Raw genomic sequence first — 24,256 nt, 5'->3', positions numbered from 1 at the left:
TCTTTCAGTAACTCAATAAAGTGAGCGTACTTCTCACGTGTATACCCCCATTGGACTCTGTACTTAGTGTTAAATAAAGTAATAATGTCTATTCTACGATTGCGTAGATTGAATTCACTTTATGGCTGTCGCCCCATATAATTGGTGTCTTAGTGCATAGTACTGCTGCAGCACCGCGTTATCCTTTGAGTTCCGGATATTGGACTCTGCACGTCTTAGTATTATTGCAGGTGTATTGGTGTAAATCTGTGGCCCCTACAGGAGAAATACTACCTGAACCAGTTTTATCTTGCACTTTCAATTAGTTGTATAGATAATTTGCACATCTTGGCATCTCAGGTCTTTCAAGTCATGGATGACAAGAAACGCCTGTATGCGATAAAGTATGTGAACCTAGAGGAAGCCGACAAACAAACCATCGAGAGCTACCAGAATGAGATTTCACATTTAAATAAACTTCAGGAACACAGCGATAAAATAATTCGTCTGTATGACTAGTAAGTATTTCCCTGCTATTAATAAGGCTGAGATCTAATCGAGTTGTAAACACTTATAGCTATCATTCTTTAGTGAAATAACCAAGGAACACATCTACATGGTGATGGAGTGTGGAAACATTGACCTCAATACTTGGCTCAGGAAGAAGAAGACTATTAATCCATGGGAACGAAAGAGTTACTGGAAGAACATGTTAGAAGCTGTCCATACAATACACCAGCATGGTAAGTAGTTACTGCAGCTTTAGAGACCCCGGGTGCAGGCATATCTGTTACAGGGGTGTTCTCAAGCTAGAAAGGAAATAACTTTCCAATCACTGGGGGTCCAAGCACCATCTCCCTCACTGATCTTGAGAACCTAGTTCTGTGATAAGTGACAACTTTCCAGTCACTCGGGTCTGACCGCCCTGGCCCCCACTGATCTTGAGAACCTACAGTAGTTCTGTGATAAGGGACAACTTTCCAGTCACTCGGGTCTGACCGCCCTGGCCCCCACCGATCTTGAGAACCTACAGTAGTTCTGTGATAAGGGACAACTTTCCAGTCACTCGGGTCTGACCGCCCTGGCCCCCACTGATCTTGAGAACCTAGTTCTGTGATAAGGGACAACTTTCCAGTTGCTGGGGTCTGACCGCCCTGGCCCCCACTGATTTTGAGAATCGAATTCTCGGCTAGGGGATAACTTTTAAACTCCAAAACAGCCTTCTAAGTACTTGAACAATACCATTCTGTGAATCCCTTACATGGCAGATATTTAACACCATGTACAATATAATTTGTGGATCCATCAGATTTTATTAAAACAATCTGAACATCACAAAAAAAGAGAAAAAAAAACAACATTTAATGGTGTGTTCAGCAAAACATAATTCCTGATGAATAAAGAAATGGAGGGCAGCAGTATACAAAAGACAGTACAAAAAACTTACATTGATGGGGAGTATAAGAAGTGTTTACCTGGAGGGCAAACTGCCCGAGATTGCCAAGGACGTACTGCAAGTTACTGAAGAACGCAGCATCCCCAGGTATAAATTCCCCCATCTGTTGTCTATGAAAATATTCTGAGCCTTTCTGTCAAGGATGGGGATGTTCTTGTTTTCTATTCTCTAGGGATGATTCGTCCTCTCGACTTGCAGAACAAGTTTCCGTTGATTAGTGAGGAAGATTTTGGTCTTTATAGCCTGGTCACCTGTGGATAGATAAATGAGAAATTACAAAAAAAAAAAAAGTCATATGCTTCACAGTAAATATATCAATGCAGCCAAGCAATAGTGTAAAATTGTGGTAACAATTAAAATATAACCTTTAATGGTTTATGATTAAAAATATTAAACCACACAACAAATACGGTTGTAAAGAACAACCCAACAGATTGGAGCAGATGTAAAGCTCCTAATATCACCATGGAAGGACAAACTTCACACGGGGGGAGGGGAGTAGGGGACCTCCCACCACGGTGATAGAAAAGCAGACAACACTAGACAGGTTGTCAAATACATAAAACTAAGTTATATACCAGAGATAGTATAGTCATATAGACAAAACACGAAAAATATATGAAGAAAACTTTAGTTGTCCAATATATAGAGGGGGGGGCCAAATCATCACAGCCTCACAATACCCCTCAATTGGCAACCATCTGACCTGATATGCTCTTAGACCTCCCAACGCGTTTCATAATATGCTTATTCCTCAGGGGACTATGGTCAAAAGAGAGCTTCAGTAGAGCAGACCTCCAGCATGTTGTGTCTGGGCCTTGGCATAAATGAGAAAGCCTAAGGATTTGTGGATACATATAAAGACTATTATTACTAAAGAAGCCACTAAGACATTAAATAAGAGGCATCAAGGGGGGTCCCATTTTACGTATTATTCCATAGTTGGAGAAAATAGCGCACAGATAATTTTTTCCACTTTGCCTAGGTCTTTCACTGCTTTGGCCTTTGATAGGCGGCAGCAGTGACGTTACCGCTTTAGCCCTGTAGTGCCATGTGTTCGGCTTTCTGCCTTTGCACAGTGTACATAAAAAGCTGCCAATCAGGGTTACACCAGAGCTCATGGATTTGGGAAACTACATGGCAGCAGCTTTACTGTTCCTCTGATGATCATAGAATGGTAGAGTTGGAAGGCACCTCAAGGACCATCGGGTCCACCCCCTGCGAGTGCATGTTTTCTTAAACCATCCCAGCTGTATGTTTATCCAGTTTTCGCTTGAAGATTTCCATTGATGGAGAGCTCACGATCTTCTGTGGTAACCTGTTCCACTCTCAGACTGCCTTCACTGTCAGAAAGATTTTCCTAACGTTTAATCTGAATGTCCTTCCTTTTAGTTTCATCTCATTTCTTCTTGTTCTTCCTTGTTCTAATGAGAATAGAGTGGTTCCCCTGCAGTGTGACTACCTTTCAGATATTTGTAGACCGCTATTAAATCTCCTCTCAGCCTTTCTCTTTTTCAAATTAAAAATAAAAAATGTTTTATTAGTTATCAAAGCTACTGCAAGCAGCCCAGTAAGGGACACATCATTAAAATCAGGGTCTCTGCCCCTGCATTACGCTGCTCTCAGATTAGGTGGCAACAATCTGGTGACAGTTGTCCTTTAAGGCCTTAACAGCCCTGGTCATTAACCCCTTCACCACCCGACAATTTTGTTTTTGTTTATTATTCCAAGAGCCATAACATTTTTTTTATCTTTCTGTTAATATTGCCATATGAGGGCTTGTTTTTTAGCGGGATGGGTTGTACTTTTGAATGAAACAATTATTTTTACCATAAGCGGGAAAAAAGTGTGTTGAAATTGCAAAAGAAAAAGTGCAATTCCATTATTGTTTTTTTTATTTACGATGTTAATCATATGGTAAAACTGATAAAACTTACAGGGACACTAGCGCTCACAATCAAGAAGTTGTGTGACTGGCTGGGTATTGCTGGATGGGGCATAGGTTTTTAGGTACCACCTATTGACCTATTTACCAAACCAGAAAAATTGGGGAGCTGCCAGGAAAGCTGCAGGTACAAGGCCGGGTCCGCGAATAACCTGTCCGGAAGTGATAAACACTAGCAAGAGTACAAAGCTATAGCTACCGCTCTAACTGGCAGGGGTTAGTTGAATGCAGTAGGTAGATGAATTTAGGCAAATTTCTTTTAAGAAGTTTATAAAAAGTTTCTTTGGCGCCATTTTCCGAGACACGTAACGTTTTCATTTTTCGGGATCTGATGCTGTGCGATGGCTTACTTTTTGTTCCCTGAGATGACTTTGTTACAGATACCATTTTTAGGAAGATGCGATATTTTCATTTATTGTAATATTGCGGCGGCCAAAGAAACAAAATTCTGGATTTTTTTTTAACTTTTTTTTCCCCCTTTGCGCTGTTTATTGATCTGATTAATTTTATATTTCAGTAGATTGGACATTTCTGAACACAGCGATACCACATTTTTTTTTTTTTAAAAAAAAATTTCTGTTGGGCAAAAGGAGGGTTATTTAAATTTGTGTTTTTTTGTTTTCTTTTTCATATTTTTAAAGACCCCCCCCCCCCCCTCAAACTTCCTGTTTTATTTACTAGTCCTCCTTACTAGACTTGATGCTGCAATCTTCTGATTGCATGTGCTGTACAGAGCAGTGGATCAGCACGATGATGGGAGTGGGAAATGGTGTGCCCTCGCTTGCTTGTGTTAAATCCCACTGTCAGAAATTGAAAGCGGGATTTAACTAGTTAACCGGCCCATGTCTGCTGATCATATTAGCCGACGTGTAGGGAAAAATGCAAGCTCAGCGTAAGACACGACTTTGGACGTACTAGTATGTTCAAGGTCGTTAAGGGATCCAAAGGATGGACATTTCTCCTTTTCTTTGTCGCTCCATTGGGAGACCCAGACAATTGGGTGTATAGCTACTGCCTCCGGAGGCCACACAAAGTATTACACTCAAAAGTGTAAGGCCCCTCCCCTTCTGGCTATACACCCCCAGTGGGATCACTGGCTCACCAGTTTTGTGCTTTGTGCGAAGGAGGTCAGACATCCACGCATAGCTCCACTGTTTAGTCAGCAGTAGCTGCTGAATATGTCTGATGGAAGAAAAGAGGGCCCATACTAAAGGGCCCCCAGCATGCTCCCTTCTCACCCCACTCTTGTCGGGTGTTTAAGGTTGAGGTACCCATTGCGGGTACAGAGGCTGGAGCCCACATGCTGTTTTCCTTCCCCATCCCCCTGAGGGCTCTGGTGAAGTGGGATCCTATCGGTCTCCAGGCGCTGAGGCCGTGCTCCATCCACAGCTCCTGGGAATCTGCTGGACATGGAGCGGAGTATCCTCAGGGACATGGCCCTGCTACGTTAAGGTACTCTGTGTCCCTGTGAGGACCGCGCACGGACACACGGCAGCATTGCTGGGTGTGTTAGTGCGCCAGGGACGGCGGCGCTGCCCGCACTAGTGCCATCGCACACTACAGCTCGCTGGGTGTGTTAGTGTATTGGGGGACTACCGCGCTAACCGCCGTTGCCATTTTTATTTCGGGCGCGGCTGGGACTTGTGGTGCGCCGGGGACTTCCGCGCCGACCAAGGCTTATATGCCGGCCGCGCTTATCACTCGAGTCCCCGGCTTGCGCGGCCTAGTCTCACTTCGTTTCCGCCCACAGACCTGCCAGTCAGGGTAGGGGCGTGACGCTGCACAGCACGGCAGCGCTGAGAGCTGGAGTATGCTTTGCATACTCCACCCCTCTCACTGCGTGCACTGTGAAGCCGGATTCCCGCATTTTCTCAGGCACGCCCACGGCTTCCTCCTCTACACAGGACGCCGGCAGCCATTCTTGTCAGTGTTTTCTGTAGCGACAGAAGAGACAAGTTTAGGAATCCCTGGCAGGGATTCGGATAGTCACACAACCGCTGTGCCAGGCGTTAAGCAGCACCTGTGGGGCTGACTCCACTAGTGCCGAAGTGCACATATACATATATGCTTATTCACTATGCATTGCACTGTTGAGCTGCATGTTTGTATATACCCTCCTTGATTGTGCGGAGGACATAACAGCATATTGTCTGTGTAAAACAGAGGTGCAGAAGCACATGTTTTCTATGCAGCCGGTACAGCATGTACGGCTATATGGCCGGCAGGGTACATAGACCCCCATTGTATACGGAGTCTCTGCTAACCGTCCAGGACATGGGGACGGAGCCTGCAGTATTTACTGACAGATTTTCTGAGGCTATGGCTATGATACTAGAAGCCTTGCAGTCCAGACAAGTCTCTCAAATCCATGGCCACTGTTCATCATTATCCATGGTCCCCCTCAGTGGGAACAACTTGAGCTCCGAGGGGTCATGTGCTTCCCAGAGTGACGGCTCTGACACGGACGACAGTCCCAGATAGTCTGAGAGGCTCACTATGAGCGGCCACATCACACTAGTCAGGGTCCCAGCAAGTGGACTCTCTGTGTGATGTGGCGGAGGTAGCTGCTCAAGATCTAATCCTGAGACCGCTCTCCATCTGGATACACCTGATGGTGACGCCATAGTCAATAATCTCATAGCGTCCATCAATAGAATGTTAGTTATTTCTCCCCCAGCTCCTCCAGTGGAAGAGTCAGCTTCATAGCAGGAGAAATTCCATTCACGTATCCCAAGCGTAAATTAAATACTTTCCTTGACCACCCTGACTTTACACAGGCAGTCCAGGAACACCACGCTTATCCAGTTAAGCGCTTCTCCAAACGGCTGAGGATACACGTTATCCCTACCCCCTGACGTGGGCAATGGCCCCAGTGTCCCAAGGGGCATCCTCCAATCTCCAGCTTGCAGCTAGATCCATAGTTGCAGTGGAAGATGGGGCTGCACTTAAAGATGCCACTGACAGACAGAGGGATCTCTGGTCGAAATCCATCTATGAGGCTATCGGTGCGCTGTTAGCTCCAGCATTCGCAGCCGTAGAGGCAACCCAAGCTACTTCAGCTTGTCTTACACAGATGGACACGGTCACACGTACATCTGTTACGCAAGTGTCATCCTTAACCGCTCAAATGTCTGCATTTGCGTCTTATGCGATTAATGCTGTCCTGGACTCTACGACCCGTACGGCAGTGGCGTCCGCTCACTCCGTGGTTTTTACGCAGGGCCTGGGTGTTAATTGAATGGAAGGCAGATTCTGCTTCCAAAAAAGGGCTTAACCAGTTTGCCTTGTTCTGCTGACCGTCTGTTTAGTGTGCGTGAGATGTAATCATTAAACAGTTCAAGAGTAAGGATTCTTCCTTACCTCAGCCCAGACAAAACAAACCCCAACATACCAAGGGACAGTCGGGGTTTTCGGTCTTTTCAAGGCTCGGGCAGGTCCCATTTCTCCTCGTCCAAAGAGGACTCAAAGGGATCAGAGGAGCTCAGTTTCTTGGCGGGCTCAGTCACGCCCAAAAAAGACAGCCTGAAAACCCACTTCCAAGAGGCTTCCTCATGACTTGCGGCCTCCTCTCTCCGCATCCTCGGTCGGTAGCACCTTGGCGATATTTCGCTGTCACAGGTCAAAGACCGTTGGGTGAGAGACATTCTGTCTCACGGGTACAGGATAGAGTTCAGTTCTCGTCCTCCAACTCAATTCTTCAGAACTTCTCCACCTCCCGACCGAGCCGATGCTCTTCTGCAGGCGGTGGGCACTCTAAAGGCACAACGAGTGGTGACCCCCGTTCCTCTTCAGGAACAAGGTCACGGTTTTTACTCCGAATTATTTGTGATGCCAAGAAAGGACGAGTATTTCCGTCCCGTTCTGGATCTAACACGGCTCAACCAGCTCGTGAACACCAGGCGGTTCCGGATGTAATCCCCCCGCTCCGTCATCGCCTCAATGTTTCAAGGAAATTTCCTAACATCGATAGACGTCAAGGATGCTTATCCCCACGTGCCGAGTGATCCAGAGCTCCAGCGTTTCTACACCTTGTTATAAGACGCGAACACCTTCAGTTCGTAACTCTGCCTGCCGGCTGGCGATAGCCCCACGGGTCTTCGCTAAGGTCATGGCAGCAGTAGTACCAGTCCTGCAATCTCAAGGTCACTCTGTGATCCCGTGTTTGGGAGATCTACTTGTCAAGGCACCCTCTTAAGGAACATGCCAACACAGCCGAACGCTGCGCTGGAGACTCTCCAGAGTTTCGGGAGGATCATCAACTTTTCAAAGTCAGATCCGACCCCGGGCCAATCACTAACATATCTAGGCATGGAGTTTCATACTCTCTCAGCGATAGTGAAGCTTCCGCTAGACAAACAGCGTTCACTACAGACAAGGCTGCAATCTCTCCTTAGGATCAGTCGCACACATTGAGACGCCTCATCCACTTCTCACGTAAGGTGGTAGCAATGGCGGCAGTCCCTTTCGCGCAGTTTCATCTGCGTCCACTACAATGGGACATTCTCCGCCAATGAGACGGGAAGTCGACGCCCATCGACAGATGTCTCCCTTCTCAGGCGGCCAAAGAATCTCTACGGTGGTGGCTTCTTCCCACCTCATGGTCAGAAAAAAGGTCCTTCCTACCCCCATCCCGGGCGGTAGTTACGACAGGCACGAGTCTATCAGAGTGGGGAGCAGTTTTTCTCTGCCACAAGACTCAAGGTACGTGGATTCAGCAAGAGTCCACCCCTCAGATCAATGTTCTGGAAATCAGAGCAGTGTATCTTGTCCTACAAGCCTTCCAGCAGTGGCTGAAAAGCAAGCACATCCGAATTCAGTCGGATATCTCCACAGCGGTGGCATACATCAACCACCACGGAAGAACACGCAGCCGGCAAGCCTTCCGGGAAGCCGGCGGATTCTGACGTGGGTGGAAGACACGGCATCCACCATATCCGCAGTTCACATCCCAGGCGTGGTAAACTAGGAAGCAGACTTCCTCAGTCGCCAGGGTATGGACGCAGGGGAATGGTTTCTTCACCCGGACGGGTTTCAGGAGACCTGTCGCCGCTGCGGGATGCCGGACGTCGACATAATGGCGTCACGGCACAACAACTTTGTTCCGGCTTCATAGCACAGTCTCACGATCATCGAGCTCTGGCGGCGGACGCCTCAGTTCAACATTGGTCGCAGTCCCGGCTACCTTATGTGTCCCACCTCTGGCATTGTTGCCCAGAGTGCTGCGCAAGATCAAGTCCGACTGTCGCCGCGCCATCCTCGTCGCTCCAGATTGGCCGAGGAGGTCGGGGTTCCCGGATCTGTGGTACCTCACGGTAGGCCATCCGTGGGCACTACCAGACCGACCAGACTTGCTGTTTCAAGGGCCCTTTTTTCCATCTGAACTCTGCGGCCCTGAACATGACGGTGTAGCCATTGAGTCCTGGATCCTAGCGTCTTCAGGATTATCTCAGGAGTGGTTGTCACCATGACGCAGGCCAAGAAGCCAACGTCCGCCAAGATCTACCACAGATCGTGGAAGATATTCTTATCTTGGTGCTCTGCTCAAGGAGTTCTCCCTGGCCATTGGCATCGCCTATTTTTCCTTCCTTCCTACAATCTTGGTTGGAAAATGGTTGGTCGCTCAGCTCCCTTAAAGGACAAGTCTCAGCGCTATCTGTATTTTTTCAGAAACGCCTAGCCGACTTCCGCAGGTATGCACGTTCCTGCAGGGAGTTTGTCTTATCACTCCGTACAAGCGGCCATTAGAGCTCTGGAGTCTGAACAAGGTTCTAATGACTCTCTTGAAGCCGCCTTTCGAGCCTTTGAAAGTTGTTTCCCTTTTCCGTCTTTCACAGAAAGTGGCCTTTCTAGTAGCGGTCACGTCTCTTCAGAGAGTGTCCGAGCTAGCAGCGCTGTCATGCAAATCTCCATTCCTGGTCTTCACCAGGACAAGGGGGTTCGGCGTCCGATTCCGGACTTTCTCCCTAAGGTAGTATCCCACTTTCATCTCAATCAAGATATCACCTTACCTTCTTTGTGTCCTCATCCAGTCCATCAATTTGAAAAGGATTTGCATCTGTTGGATCTGGTGAGAGCACTCAGGATCTACATTCCCGCACGGCGCTCCTGTGCCGCCCGGATGCACTCTTTGTCCTTGTCGCTGGTCAGCGTAAAGGGTCGCTAGCTTCCAAATCCACCCTGACTCGGTGGATCAAGGAACCAATTCTTGAAACCTACCGTTCTGCTAGGCTCCCGGTTCCCTCAGGGCTGAATGCCCATTCTACCAGAGCCGTGGGTGCGTCCTGGGCATTACGGCACCAGGCTACGGCTCAGCAGGTGTGCCAGGCACCTACCTGGTCGAGTCTGCACACTTTTACCAAGCATTATCAGGTGCATACCTACGCTTCGGCAGACGCCAGCCTAGGTAGACAAGTCCTTCAGGCGGCGGTTGCCCACCTGTACGAAAGGGCTGTTTGACGGCCCTACCACGAGGTATTCTTTTACCCACCCAGGGACTGCTTTTGGACGTCCCAATTGTCTGGGTCTCCCAATGGAGCGACAAAGAAGAAGGGAATTTTGTATACTTACCGTAAATTCCTTTTCTTCTAGCTCCAATTGGGAGACCCAGCGCCCGCCCTGTTTTCTTAGGGTTTTTTTCGGTACACATGTTGTTCATGTGAATGGTTGCAGTTCTCCGATGTTTCTTCGGATTGAATTGGTCTTTAAACCAGTTATTGGCTTTCCTCCTTCTTGCTTTTGCACTAAACTGGTGAGCCAGTGATCCCACTGGGGGTGTATAGCCAGAAGGGGAGGGGCCTTACACTTTTGAGTGTAATACTTTGTGTGGCCTCCGGAGGCAGTAGCTATACACCCAATTGTCTGGGTCTCCCAATTGGAGCTAGAAGAAAAGGAATTTACGGTAAGTATACAAAATTCCCTTCTTTTAACCCCTTCACGACCATGGACAGATATATCCGTCATGGAGCGTGTCCCGTTAAGCCCTGCCCCCTCCCGCGGGCAGGCGGCGGTCGGCACACATCAGCTGTTTTCAACAGCTGACATGTGTGCCTGCTAGCCGCGGGTGGAATTGCTTCCACCCGCGGCCATTAACCCCTTAAATCTTGTTGCCAAAGTCTGTCAGCAAGATCTAAATGCGCGCGGCCATGTTTTTTACTTACCGCCGCCCCCACCGGAAGTCACGTGCGTGATCACGTGACTATCGGTGGTTGCCATCGTAGCACAGGGTCATGTGATGACGCCTGCAGCTATGATGTTTCACTTTCGTTTTCCCTCGGCCGAGAGCAGAGGGAAAAAGAAAGTGACTGTATCTGCTGTTTACAGCTGTATAGCTGTGATCAGCAGATCGATAATAGCGATCGGATTGCTGATCGCTACCGTATTTTTCGGACTATAAGACGCACCGGACTATAAGACGCACCCTGGTTTTAGAGGAGGAAAATGGGAAAATAAAACTTTAAGCAAAAAATGTGGTCATGACACACTGTTATAGGGCGAGGATCTGCTGATGACACTGTTATGGGGGTAATGTCCCCAGATTCTCTACTAAGGTACCCCATCCTGGTAATGATCCTCCTGCCTTGTATATGATCCTGCTATAAACCCCCATCCATCCTGTTCACATACCCCCCCCCCCATCCAGTTCACATGCCCCCCCATCCAGCCTGTTCACATGCCCCCCCCATCCAGCCTGTTCACATGCCCCCCCATCCAGCCTGTTCACATGCCCCCCCATCCAGCCTGTTCACATGCCCCCCCATCCAGCCTGTTCACATGCCCCCCCATCCAGCCTGTTCACATGCCCCCCCATCCAGCCTGTTCACATGCCCCCCATCCAGCCTGTTCACATGCCCCCCCATCCAGCCTGTTCACATGCCCCCCCATCCAGCCTGTTCACATGCCCCCCCATCCAGCCTGTTCACATGCCCCCCCATCCAGCCTGTTCACATGCCCCCCCATCCAGCCTGTTCACATGCCCCCCCATCCAGCCTGTTCACATGCCCCCCCATCCAGCCTGTTCACATGCCCCCCCATCCAGCCTGTTCACATGCCCCCCCATCCAGCCTGTTCACATGCCCCCCCATCCAGCCTGTTCACATGCCCCCCATCCAGCCTGTTCACATGCCCCCCCATCCAGCCTGTTCACATGCCCCCCCATCCAGCCTGTTCACATGCCCCCCCATCCAGCCTGTTCACATGCCCCCCCATCCAGCCTGTTCACATGCCCCCCCATCCAGCCTGTTTACATGCCCCCCCATCCAGCCTGTTTACATGCCCCCCCATCCAGCCTGTTTACATGCCCCCCCATCCAGCCTGTTTACATGCCCCCCCATCCAGCCTGTTTACATGCCCCCCCATCCAGCCTGTTTACATGCCCCCCCATCCAGCCTGTTTACATGCCCCCCCATCCAGCCTGTTTACATGCCCCCCCATCCAGCCTGTTTACATGCCCCCCCATCCAGCCTGTTTACATGCCCCCCCATCCAGCCTGTTTACATGCCCCCCCATCCAGCCTGTTTACATGCCCCCCCATCCAGCCTGTTCACATGCCCCCCCATCCAGCCTGTTTACATGCCCCCCCATCCAGCCTGTTTACATGCCCCCCCATCCAGCCTGTTTACATGCCCCCCCATCCAGCCTGTTTACATGCCCCCCCATCCAGCCTGTTTACATGCCCCCCCATCCAGCCTGTTTACATGCCCCCCCATCCAGCCTGTTTACATGCCCCCCCATCCAGCCTGTTTACATGCCCCCCCATCCAGCCTGTTTACATGCCCCCCCATCCAGCCTGTTTACATGCCCCCCCATCCAGCCTGTTTACATGCCCCCCCATCCAGCCTGTTTACATGCCCCCCCATCCTGCCTGTTTACATGCCCCCCCATCCTGCCTGTTTACATGCCCCCCCATCCTGCCTGTTTACATGCCCCCCCATCCAGCCTGTTTACATGCCCCCCCATCCTGCCTGCTCATATACTCCCATCGTGCTCATATACCATCCTGGTATATGGCCTGTATCCTATAGCACAGAGAAAAAAAATAAACGTTTATACTCACCTTTTCCTCACTCCCTGCAGCACCGATCACATCTTCCTCTCTGGCACGCTGATCTGTGTGTGTGGAGCCGTTCCCCTGCAACATCGCGATGTCTTCCTGTCTGTGCCGATCAGCTGACCAGCTCAGCACAGATCAGCTGACCGGCACAGACAGGAAGTCATCGCGTGCAGCAGGGGGGCGGCTCCACACACGGGGACGGGTGAGTGCACCGATTCACTGCACCCCGCGCTGGTAATGACGCGCGGGGGGCAGTGAATACAGCCGCACATGATCACTCCAGGCTGTAATTGCCAGGGGTGATCATGCCGGCTCTTTACTATGCGCGCGTCCCCGCTCGTCCTCCCGCCCACCTGTCAGTGCCGGCTTCAGCGCTGAGAGATGGGCGGGAGGATGGGCGTGCATATGTAATGAGCGGGCCCACGTGGTCACGAGCAGGCGCTGCTGCTGCCTGCTCGTGCCCCCGATGACCCGCAGCACCCTCATTCCCAGCCGCAGCCCTATAGTCAGACCATAAGACGCACCCCCAACTTTCCCCCAACATTTGGGGGAAAAAAAGTGCGTCTTATGGTCCGAAAAATATGGTATATCCCCCTAGGGGGACTAGTAAAATAAAAAAAAGTTTTTTAAAAAGTGAAAAAAAACAAAAACCTAAAAGTTCAAATCACCCCCCTTTGAAAATTAAAGGGTTAAAAAATAAATAAATATACACATATTTGGTATCGCCGCGTTCAGAAATGCCCGATCTATCAAAATATAAAATCAATTAATCTGATTGGTAAACGGCGTAGTGGCAAAAAAATTCCAAACGCCAAAATTAAGTTTTTTGGTCGCCGCAAGTTTTACGCAAAATGCAATAGCAGGCGATCAAAACGTAGCATCTGCGCAAAAATGGTACCATTAGAAACGTCAGCTCGAGACGCAAAAAATAAGCCGTCACTGAGCCATAGATCCCAAAAATAAGAACGCTACGTGTTTCGGAAAATGGCGCAAAACGTGCGCCACTTTTATTGGACAAACTTGTGAAATTTTTTTAACCCCTTAGATACAAGTAAACCTATACATGTTTGGTGTCTACAAACTCGCACCGACCTCAGGCATCATACCCACACATCCGTTTTACCATATAGTGAACACCGTGAATAAAACATCCCAAAAACTATTGTGCCATCACACTTTTTTTGCAATTTTTCTGCATTTGGAATTTTTTTGCTGTTTTCCAGTACACCATATGGTAAAACCTATGGTTTCATTTAAAAGCACAACTTATCCCGCAAAAAAACAAGCCCTCATATGGCAAGATTGACGGAAAAATAAAAAAGTTACGGCTCTCGGAAGAAGGGGGGCAAAAAACAAAAACGGAAAGTGCCCAGGGGCTGAAGGGGTTAAAGGGAATCTGTCAAAAGGTTTTAGCTATGTAATTTAAGAGTGCATGATCTAGGGGTTAAAACCCTGAATTAATCGATGTAACTTATCGTGTTTTATCACCAGGAGATTGTCACTGCCTGGACTACAGCTCAAACAAAGCTTTGGTGGGGGCGGGGTTAGCTTTCTGAGCTCTGCTACATACTGCATCTAAGAACTATGATTGTGTCACAACTGCTTCACCCAATAGACCAAGTGATATATCCTTGGAATCAGGGTCTCTTTTCCTACATTATGCTGCTCTCAGATGAGGTAGCAAAAAACTGGTGACAAATTCTCTTTAACAAGAACAAACCTTTGCCATGCACATTTTTCACACACAGGACTCAGCACAGATTGGAAATTCTTGTTACTTGGAGTTGTGCGGCAAGCAGCGCTTCAGTGGCTGCATTTTGGTTCTCATCCCACAACAGCCACTAGGATGTGGGGAAACTCAAAACCCCTTAAGATGTAATTCTTGGTCAGACTGGAATGCAGTACCGAGCACTGTATGTCAGGGATGCTAACCACTGAGCCACCCAGCTCATAATGATAAAGGGATGGCTCTTTAATCCTGTGGACATAATTATCATTTTTTGACAGATTTTAGAAGTCTCCTCTTGTGTTGTATTGTGTGCGGCTGGATATTCACAAACCCTGTATATCTTCTAGGTATTGTTCACAGTGATCTGAAGCCTGCAAATTTCTTGATTGTTGATGGGATGCTCAAGCTGATAGACTTCGGCATTGCAAACCAAATCCACCCAGATGTAACCAGCATTGTTAAAGACTCTCAGGTATTTATTCGGACACATGCAATTCAGTTTAATGTTTAGGTATCTTACATTTTCATGTTTAAAATTAATATAGTGTAAAGTGCTCTCATTGCTGGGCCCCTATGGAATCCAGTTATCCAAGCTTTGCTTTCCTGTAGACACCAGGTACACCCACAATTATTGTTCAAGGGCTGACCGTATGTCTCCAAGGAAAAGCCAGTGTGGTCACCAACAATCAGTTTGAGTTCTTAGCAGTGTGACCCTCACAATTAAATTACACTTACTACTCTGATATGGGAAACATATCTTTGGTTGGGAAAGGGTACTTGGGCATTTCTTTTAGTTCTAGAGTTACACAAGCCTACTGTTCTCCTTCAGTAAGAATTGTTAATGCTATGGTGTAATACTGTACGGTATATGTTCATTTTACAATTAGCGTGAAGTTTACTATTAAGTAGACTGATGCAGAACATGGACATTGGGATAGCACCTCCTCTTTATTGGAAATGCTTGTATATCCATTTGTCTTCTACCCATCAGCTCTGGAGCTGATCCTGCATCGTAAATGGCAGATGATTGCTGTCTTCCTCCATCATTTGTCCATAACAGTGGCTATTAGAGTTTGAGTGTTCATAGGAGACTGTGATTTTTACTACATGCTGCAATACTGTGGTATTGCAGTATATAGCATAGGGATCAAACGATACCAGGTACAAGTTCCTTAAAGGGCTTATCCTCTCGAAAAAGATAAGTATGCAGTCACTTTGTTATTGAAGAGTCATGACTCCTCCCAGCTCACATATTGTGTGCTGCAAGGATTCACCTGTTTCTGAGCTGGTAATGGTGGTCACGTGGCCTCAGTTGTGTGCGATTTATATTCCTGGCCAGAACCCAAGTAGTGGACGTGGCCTCGCTCAATACAAGTATATTGAGCAAGGTTGTGCCCACTAGACTGCTGCGCCTTCTAGTCAGATGCAACCGTTCCATACACTTGTATTGAGCAAGGCCATGCCCACTAGTCTGATTTTATCCGAGAACCTGCATACAGTGTTTCCCCGAAAATAAGACTTAGCAGGCGTTTTCTGCAAGGCCTAAATATAAGACTTCCCCCTGAAAATAAGCCCTAGTTGTGGTTCAATAATGACGTGTTCATGCAGCTAAAAAAAGTTAAAACATACTGCAGGACATTTTATTATAGAAAGCAGACACCTGAAAAGAGAGAAGACCCTGTGATCATACTCGCCAGACGCCGACTGGGAGCAGTGAAACGCATCAAGGACCTGTGAAGGAACACACACATCAGATTACACACACACTCGCCACATCCAGCAATATCAATTGCTTCTCGGTGGTTTAAGGACCTGCGACGCTGTGCACCTGGCAGTGGAGCTTCCAGGACCAGTGGGTGGAACGCATCATGTGACACTGTGCAGTGGCGCTTTCAGGTCCTGCGGGTGGAATCATGTGGTATCATGTGACACTGTACAGTGGAGCATCCAGGACCTGCTGCCCGGAAGCAAGTGGTATCACTGGATGTGGTGAGTGTTGTCCACGCGATTGTATATGTGGTGTGTGTATGTGATCTGATGTGTGTATCGGCCAGAAGCAGGGGAGGACCGCTGTGCAGCATACATGCTCGGAGCGCCCACTGAGGATCGCAGGAGGGAGCCACGCAGATGCCTGGGGTCTGGTATGTATGATGATCCTGGGAAAGGGGATCTGCATTTTTTGGGGGTAAACTTACCCCAGACCATGTCTTCCCAAAAATAAGCCCTCCCCAGAAAATAAAACCTAGTGCTTTTTTTGGGGCAAAAAAAAGACAGTGTCAAATTTTTGGGGTAAACAGGGTATCACATTGTGGTCACGTGACCGCCATTCCCAGCTCAGAAACCGGCGAATCCTTGCTGCACACAGTCCTATATCTATAAATCTACATCTTATGCAGTGTCGCTGTATCAATAAAAGTCCAGTCTATCAAAGTATAAAATGAATTAACCTAAAATTCAATAAAGAGCGATCAGAGTGACTTAATTTAGGCAGAAATGGTATCTATAAAAAAAAAAGTTGGCTCGCGATGCAAAATATAAGCCTTTACTCAGCTTTATTAATGTTAAAATGAAAACTGTAATGACAAGCAATTTTTGATACTTTTTTTATTAATATTTCAGTTCAGTATTTTTTTACCACTATAATATTATAAAAAAGTAGGGTATCGTTGTAATTGTACTGACCTGCAGAATCATGTGGCCAGAGCATTTTTTTTCAACACAATGAATATCAACAAAACCCCCAAAAATGCATAATTCAGTTAACTTGAATTTTTTTTTCTCTTTTTTTCCACTCCATTGTATGGTAAAATGAATGTTTTTATTGAAAACTACAACACCTCACACAAAATACAAGCCCAATACAGCAGAAAAATAAAAGGGAGGAAAAAAAGGCAAAAATCCAGAAAGTTGGGTGTTAAATATTATTAATTGTAAATTGAGAAGTTTTTCAAAAATTATTTAGCAAAATAGTTATACCATAGTTGGCTTATCATTGATTTATTATTTTTTTTCCATTTAGGTGGGCACAATAAATTACATGCCGCCAGAGGCCATCAAAGATACATCATTTGGCGATAATGGAAGGCCTAGGTCAAAGGTAAAATCTCTTCTTGCTTTATCTATAGCTGATCCTAGTTGATTATGTATTTTTTTTTTCTGCTCATAGGGTAAATCTAGAAATAAGAGTTTCAGTGTAAAAATCAAGCCTATGTCTTCAATCACTTGTATATCTAAAGCAGGACCCCCACTGATCCTGAGACTGGAGCTCCTAAGATCCCCTGGATGAGTAGAGCCGAAGCAGAGCATGTGCACCTCTCTGCTGTACTCATCCTCAATGGGACTGCAGAGATAGCAGAACGCTGCTCTTGTCTGTCTCCAACGCTCCAAGAATGAATGGAGTGGAGGTGCGTATGATCTGCCTTCACTCCATTCAGAGGGGGCTCCTCACTTATGAAATGGTGAACAGGTGTTCTCACTACCCCTGAATTTTCTGTCAACGTCCTAGACCCTTATAGTATGTGATAAAGTATGGCTTGGTAACATCCGTGGACGTGTGCTTCTGGTTGCTGGCCCATAGATGGCACTTGGCTAGTACATGTGAAAGCAGGACGAATCTATATTTTCTTCCCAATGTAAGTTATCTATAATAATCCAGTCATTCTAAACGATCTGACTATTCCTCATGATATGACTGAAAGCTTTTGTGTCTTTTTTTTTTCCGTTAAGATAAGCCCAAAAGGAGATGTGTGGTCTCTGGGGTGTATACTTTACTGCATGACCTATGGGAAGACTCCATTCCAACATATTACAAATCAGATCACAAAGCTACATGCAATCTTGGACCCAAGTTATGTAATAGAGATTCCAGATATCCCGGAGACAGACCTTCAGGACGTACTCAGGGTAAGATTTCTCACTTATTTCTTGTAAATAATGGCAGCCAACCAGAGTAGTTTGCACAAACTGATTAGTGGCAGAAAACTAGTGCTGATAACTACATGTTTGCTGGCTTGTAGTCATTTTATATCCTGTTTACACTGACAAATATGGCTTCAGTGGTGCACCTAAAGAGCTGTAATAGATTATTTGGTGCACATAGGCAGTGATTGTTCTCAGATGCAAGTCCTGTTTACACAGGATGATGTACTGATGAGAATGATCATCTAATGTCCAGCAGAAAAGATCATTTCACCCGAAGAACAAGCATTTTGCTCGTTCGTTGGGTGATTGAAAACCTGTTAAGACTGCAAGATTATTGTGTAATGAGTGTTGATGACTGTTGCAGCAAATCTCAAGAAACTGTCTTAACTACGTGACTTAAAGGGTTTGTACACTACTTGGATAACCCCTTCTAAATTGCTATATTCCCCCCTTCTAAAATATAGTCCCGATGTTGCTAGAACAAGACCCACATCACGTATGACGACAGGCTGTTAGTTTCTACCAGGGAATATTGCTGTTGATAAGGGATTGCCCAAGCAGTGGACAAACCTTGAGCTTTGTATTCTACTCTCACTTAGTGATGAGCGAATACTGCTATTCTCAGATGTTTCGGTACTAATAACGAGCCGGTCGCATGGTCAGACTTCCTCAACTCGTGTATCGAGTATCATGTATCGAGTATCATGTATCGAGTATCATGTATCGAGTATCATGGAAGTCAATGGAAAACTCTAGTATTTTTCCGTAAAGTTTTCAGGAACAATGCTCATTTCCCATTGACTTGTATTATACTCAGTACATGAGTTGATCCGTCCAAGCATTCGACCTGCTCGTAGTGAGTACTGCGCATGGTAGTGCTCGCTCATTGCTACTCACACCCAAAGTAGGGAAAAAAAAAAATCTGTAATTTGTATTTAGTTTATGTGCACTCTGCTGTAATTTAGGTGTAATAGCTCCGATGTACATGGAAGTACACATGTGACAGAAATTTTCTGCTGCAGATTGACAGCAAAATACACATATGTTGCAAATTTACAGTGGATTGTAATGCTCTTAGTAGAGTTAAACAAATGGCACACCTAATCTGCACCAGAACCTAGATTTCGTTATCAGCTCCTTTACTTCTACCTACTTCTTTAGGTTTTGCCTTCAGGAAAACCTAAGCAAAAACGCAATATGTGAATATAGCCCAAGTTAGTCAGCTGATTAGTATGTACATAGCGGACACCCAAACAAATACCCTCAGTCTCTTACTTCCAAATTATAGCTCACATATAAATACAATGATTTCCAATATCTAGTCTCTAGTCTCCACGAGAAGGACAATGAAACATGTAAACGACTTGAGGCACTTATTAATGAAAACCTATTTTCTTTTTCGCTCTATTGGGAGACCCAGACAATTGGGTGTATAGGCTATGCCTCCGGAGGCAGCACAAAGTATTACACTCAAAAGTGTTAAGCCCCTCCCCTTCTGCCTATACACCCCCCGTGCTCCCACGGGCTCCTCAGTTTTTTGCTTTGTGCGAAGGAGGCAGACATGCAAGCACAGCTCCACAGATTAGTCAGCAGCAGCTGCTGACTAGGTCGGATGGAAGAAAAGTGGGCCCATATAGAGCCCCCAGCATGCTCCCTTCTCACCCCACTTTTGTCGGCGGTGTTGTTAAGGTTTAGGTATCCATTGCGGGTACGGAGGCTGGAGCCCACATGCTGTTTTCCTTCCCCATCCCCCTTAGGGCTCTGGGTGAAGTGGGATCTTATCGGTCTCCAGGCACTGAGACCGGGCTTCATCCACAACTCCTGTGGAGCCTGATGGATAGGAGCCGATACCGTTCAGGGACATGGCCCTGCATCTTAAAGGTACTCTGTATCCCTATGGGGACCGCGCACGGCATCACCTCAGCTTTGCTGGGTGTGCTAGTGCACCGGGGACCGCGGCGCTGACCGGGTCTATATGTGCCATTACACACTCAGCGTCGCTGAGTGTGTTTATATGTAAGGGCTACCGCACTGACCGCCGTTGCCACGGGACACTGCGGCGCGGCTGGGACTTGTAGTTCGCCGGGGACTTTCACGCGACCGCGCTTTTACGGCGGCCGCGTTTATTACTACGGTCCCCGGCTTCATTGCGGCCTAGTTTCCCTTTTTCTCTCCCGCCCTCAGCCCTGACAGGCAGGGGAAGGGCGGGACGCTGCACGGAGCGAGCAGCAATGAGGGCTGGAGTATGATTTACATGCTCCACTCCCCTCACCGTGCACAGTGTGAGCGCCCGTTTCGCGCTCTTTCCTGGCCACGCCCACAGCTTCCTCAGCTCGTCAGGACGCCGCAGCCATTCCTGTCAGCTCCACCGACGCTGCAGAGAGGGACATATTCATGGGAGACCCAGTCACGGTCTCTGGTGGCCTCACAACCGCTTAGGCGGCTGGTAAGCAGCACATGTGGTGCTAGACCCATGGTGCTGTATTGTATTGGTACATTATTTGTGTACTGTATATAATTTACACTGTATGAGCACAGTTCTTTCTGGCTATATACCCTATTGTGTTACTCAGGGAAAACTATAGCATGGCGCCCACAAAAGGCAGGGGTGCCAAAACACAGGCTTATTATGTTGCCTGCGCCGCATGTAAGACCCAGCTACCGGCAGGTTCCACTGACCCTCATTGTGTACAGTGTTCGACCCCTGTGACACTTCCTCAGCCGGATCCTCTGCTAAGAGGGGCCCAGGGGGAGCCACCTATTGACAATGTCCAGGTGACGGGGACTGAGTTTGCAGCCTTTAAGGATCAACTCTCTGAGACTATGGCTAAGATACTAGAAGCCTTGCAGTCCAGACCGGTATCTCAGCAAAGGGACTCTGTTGAATCATTGTTCCCTGACCCCCCTCAGTTGGACCAACAATGTCCTCCCGGGGTATCTCATACCTCCCAGACGGAGGGTTCGGACTTAGAACCTAGCCCCAGATCGTCTAAGCGGGCCCGCTTAGAATTTCCCTCGACATCATATTGTTTAGGGTCTCAGCGGGGGGATTCTCTGGTTGATGATGCGGAGACAGCTGATCAGGATTCTGATCCTGGGAGCGCTCTCAATCTTAATTCTCCAGACGGGGACGCCATAGTGAATGATCTTATTGCATCCATTCATCAGTTGCTGGATATTCTTCCCTCAGCCCCTCCGGCGGAGGAGTCAGATTCTCAGCAGGAGAAATTTCGCTTCAGGTTCCCCAAGCGTACACAGAGTATGTTTCTAGACCACTCTGATTTCAGAGAGGCAATCCAGAATCACCATGCTTGTCCGGATAAGCGTTTCTCTAAGCGCCTTAAGGATACACGTTATCCTTTTCCCCCGGAAGTGGTTAAAGGTTGGATTCAATGTCCCAAAGTGGATCCTCCAATCTCCAGACTGGCGGCTAGATCCATACTTGCAGTGGAAGATGGGGCCTCGCTTAAAGATGCCACTGACAGGCAGATGGAGCTCTGGATGAAATCCATCTATGAAGCTATCGGAGCTTCTTTTGCCCCAGCATTCGCAGCCGTATGGGCGCTACAAGCTATATCAGCAGGTCAAGCGAAAATTGAAGCGGCTGCGCCACAAGTGGCTTCCATTACCTCCCAGACCTCGGCAATTGCGTCTTACGCTATGAATGCTGTCCTGGACTCTGGGAGCCGTACGGCAGTTGCGACCACCAATTCGGTAGTAGTCCGCAGGGCCTTGTGGCTACGGGAGTGGAAGGCAGATTCCGCTTCCAAAAAGCGTTTAACCGGTTTGCCAATTTCTGGCGACAGGCTCTTTGGCGAGCGCCTGGATGAAATCATCAAACAATCCAAGGGAAAGGATACATCCTTACCCCAGCCCAAGCAGAACCTCTCCCAACAGAGGAGAGGGCAGTCGAGGTTTCGGTCCTTTCGGGGCGCGGGCAGGTCCCAATTCTCCTAGTCCAAAAGGTCTCAGAAAGAACAAAGGAACTCTGATGCATGGCGGTCTAAGTCACGTCCTAAAAAGGCCATTGGGAGCACCGCTAACAAAGCGGCTGCCTCATGACTTTCTACCTCCTCTAGTAGCATCCTCGGTCGGTGGCAGGCTCTCCCGCTTTTGCGACACCTGGCTACCACAAATAAAAGACCGCTGGGTGAGAGACATTCTCTCTCACGGTTACAAGATAGAGTTCATCTCTCGTCCCCCGACTCGATTCTTCCGGTCCTCTCCGCCTCCCGAGCGAGCCGAGGCTCTTCGGCAGGCGCTGGGCACCCTGAAGGCAGAAGGAGTGGTGGTCCCTGTTCCTCTTCAGCAACAGGGCCACGGTTTTTACTCCAACTTGTTTGTGGTCCCAAAGAAGGACGGGTCCTTCCGTCCTGTCCTGGACCTGAAACTTCTCAACAAACACGTAAAGACCAGGCGGTTCCGGATGGAATCCCTCCGTTCCGTCATCGCCTCAATGTCCCAGGGAGATTTCCTTGCATCGATCGATATCAAAGATGCTTATCTCCACGTTCCGATTGCCCCAGAGCACCAACGCTTCTTGCGCTTCGCCATGGAAAACGAACACCTGCAGTTCGTGGCACTACCATTCGGCCTGGCAACAGCCCCACCGGTTTTCACCAAGGTTATGGCTACTGTAGTAGCGGTCCTCCATTCTCAGGGTCATTCTGTGATCCCGTACTTGGACGATCTGTTGATCAAGGCACCCTCTCAAGAGGCATGCCAACACAGCCTCGACGTTACCCTGGAGACTCTCCAGAGTTTCGGGTGGATCATCAATTTTCCAAAGTCAAATCTGACACCGGCCCAATCGCTGACGTACCTTGGCATGGAGTTTCATACCCTCTCAGCGATAGTGAAGCTTCCGCTGATCAAACAGCAGTCACTACAGAAAGGGGTACAGTCTCTCATTCAAGGCCAGTCACACCCCTTGAGGCGCCTCATGCACTTCTTGGGGAAGATGGTGGCAGCAATGGAGGCAGTTCCTTTCGCACAGTTTCACCTGCGTCCCCTTCAATGGGACATCCTACGCAAATGGGACAGGAAGCCGACGTCCCTCGACAGGAACGTCTCCCTCTCTCAGGCGACCAAAGCCTCCCTTCGGTGGTGGCTTCTTCCCACTTCATTATCGAAGGGGAAATCCTTCCTTCCCCCATCCTGGGGAGTAGTTACGACAGACGCGAGTCTGTCAGGATGGGGAGCGGTTTTTCTCCACCACAGGACTCAGGGTACGTGGACCCGGCAAGAGTCCTCGCTTCAGATCAATGTTCTGGAAATTCGGGCAGTGTATCTTGCCCTGAAAGCGTTCCAGCAGTGGCTGGCAGGCAAGCAGATACGAATTCAGTCGGACAATTCCACAGCGGTGGCATACATCAATCACCAAGGCGGCACACGCAGTCGTCAAGCCTTCCAGGAAGTCCGGCGGATCTTGATGTGGGTGGAAGCCACGTCCTCCACCATATCCGCAGTTCACATCCCAGGCGTGGAAAACTGGGAAGCAGATTATCTCAGTCGCCAGGGCATGGACGCAGGGGAATGGTCCCTTCACCCGGACGTGTTTCAGGAGATCTGTTGCCGCTGGGGGGTGCCGGACGTCGACCTCATGGCGTCCCGGCACAACAACAAGGTACCAATGTTCATTGCACGGTCTCAAGACCCCAGAGCTCTGGCGGCAGACGCCTTAGTTCAGGATTGGTCGCAGTTTCAGCTCCCGTATGTGTTTCCTCCGCTGGCACTGTTGCCCAGAGTGTTACGCAAGATCAGGGCCGACTGCCGCCGCGCCATCCTCGTCGCTCCAGACTGGCCGAGGAGGTCGTGGTACCCGGATCTGTGGCATCTCACGGTCGGCCAACCGTGGGCACTACCAGACCGAACAGACTTGCTGTCTCAAGGGCCGTTTTTCCATCTGAATTCTGCGGCCCTCAACCTGACTGCGTGGCCATTGAGTCCTGGATCCTAGCGTCTTCAGGATTATCTCAGGATGTCATTGCCACTATGAGACAGGCTAGGAAACCAACGTCCGCCAAGATCTATCACAGGACGTGGAAAATTTTTCTGTCATGGTGCTCTGCTCAGGGTTTTTCTCCCTGGCCATTTGCATTACCTACTTTTCTGTCCTTCCTTCAATCTGGACTGGAAAAGGGTTTGTCGCTTGGCTCCCTTAAGGGACAAGTTTCT

At 48.3% G+C, this 24,256-nt stretch overlaps 1 protein-coding gene across 2 annotated transcripts in view; it reads left to right on the top strand.

The window, feature by feature from the left end:
- TTK (TTK protein kinase) overlaps positions 1-24,256 on the top strand; it is a 305,010-nt gene that overhangs the window by 211,121 nt on the left and 69,633 nt on the right. For both annotated transcript variants that reach the window (XM_075340172.1, XM_075340171.1), the window contains exons 15-19: positions 340-497; positions 571-722; positions 14,506-14,630; positions 17,178-17,255; positions 17,885-18,061. In XM_075340172.1, the coding sequence (XP_075196287.1) occupies positions 340-497; positions 571-722; positions 14,506-14,630; positions 17,178-17,255; positions 17,885-18,061 (690 nt within the window). The remainder of the gene's footprint in view (positions 1-339; positions 498-570; positions 723-14,505; positions 14,631-17,177; positions 17,256-17,884; positions 18,062-24,256) is intronic.

Source organism: Anomaloglossus baeobatrachus, chromosome 3, assembly GCF_048569485.1.
Source record: "Anomaloglossus baeobatrachus isolate aAnoBae1 chromosome 3, aAnoBae1.hap1, whole genome shotgun sequence".
In the NCBI taxonomy this organism is placed as follows: domain Eukaryota; kingdom Metazoa; phylum Chordata; class Amphibia; order Anura; family Aromobatidae; genus Anomaloglossus; species Anomaloglossus baeobatrachus.
The sequence above is the reverse complement of the archived record's forward strand: the minus strand, read 5'-3'. Positions and strand labels throughout refer to the sequence as shown.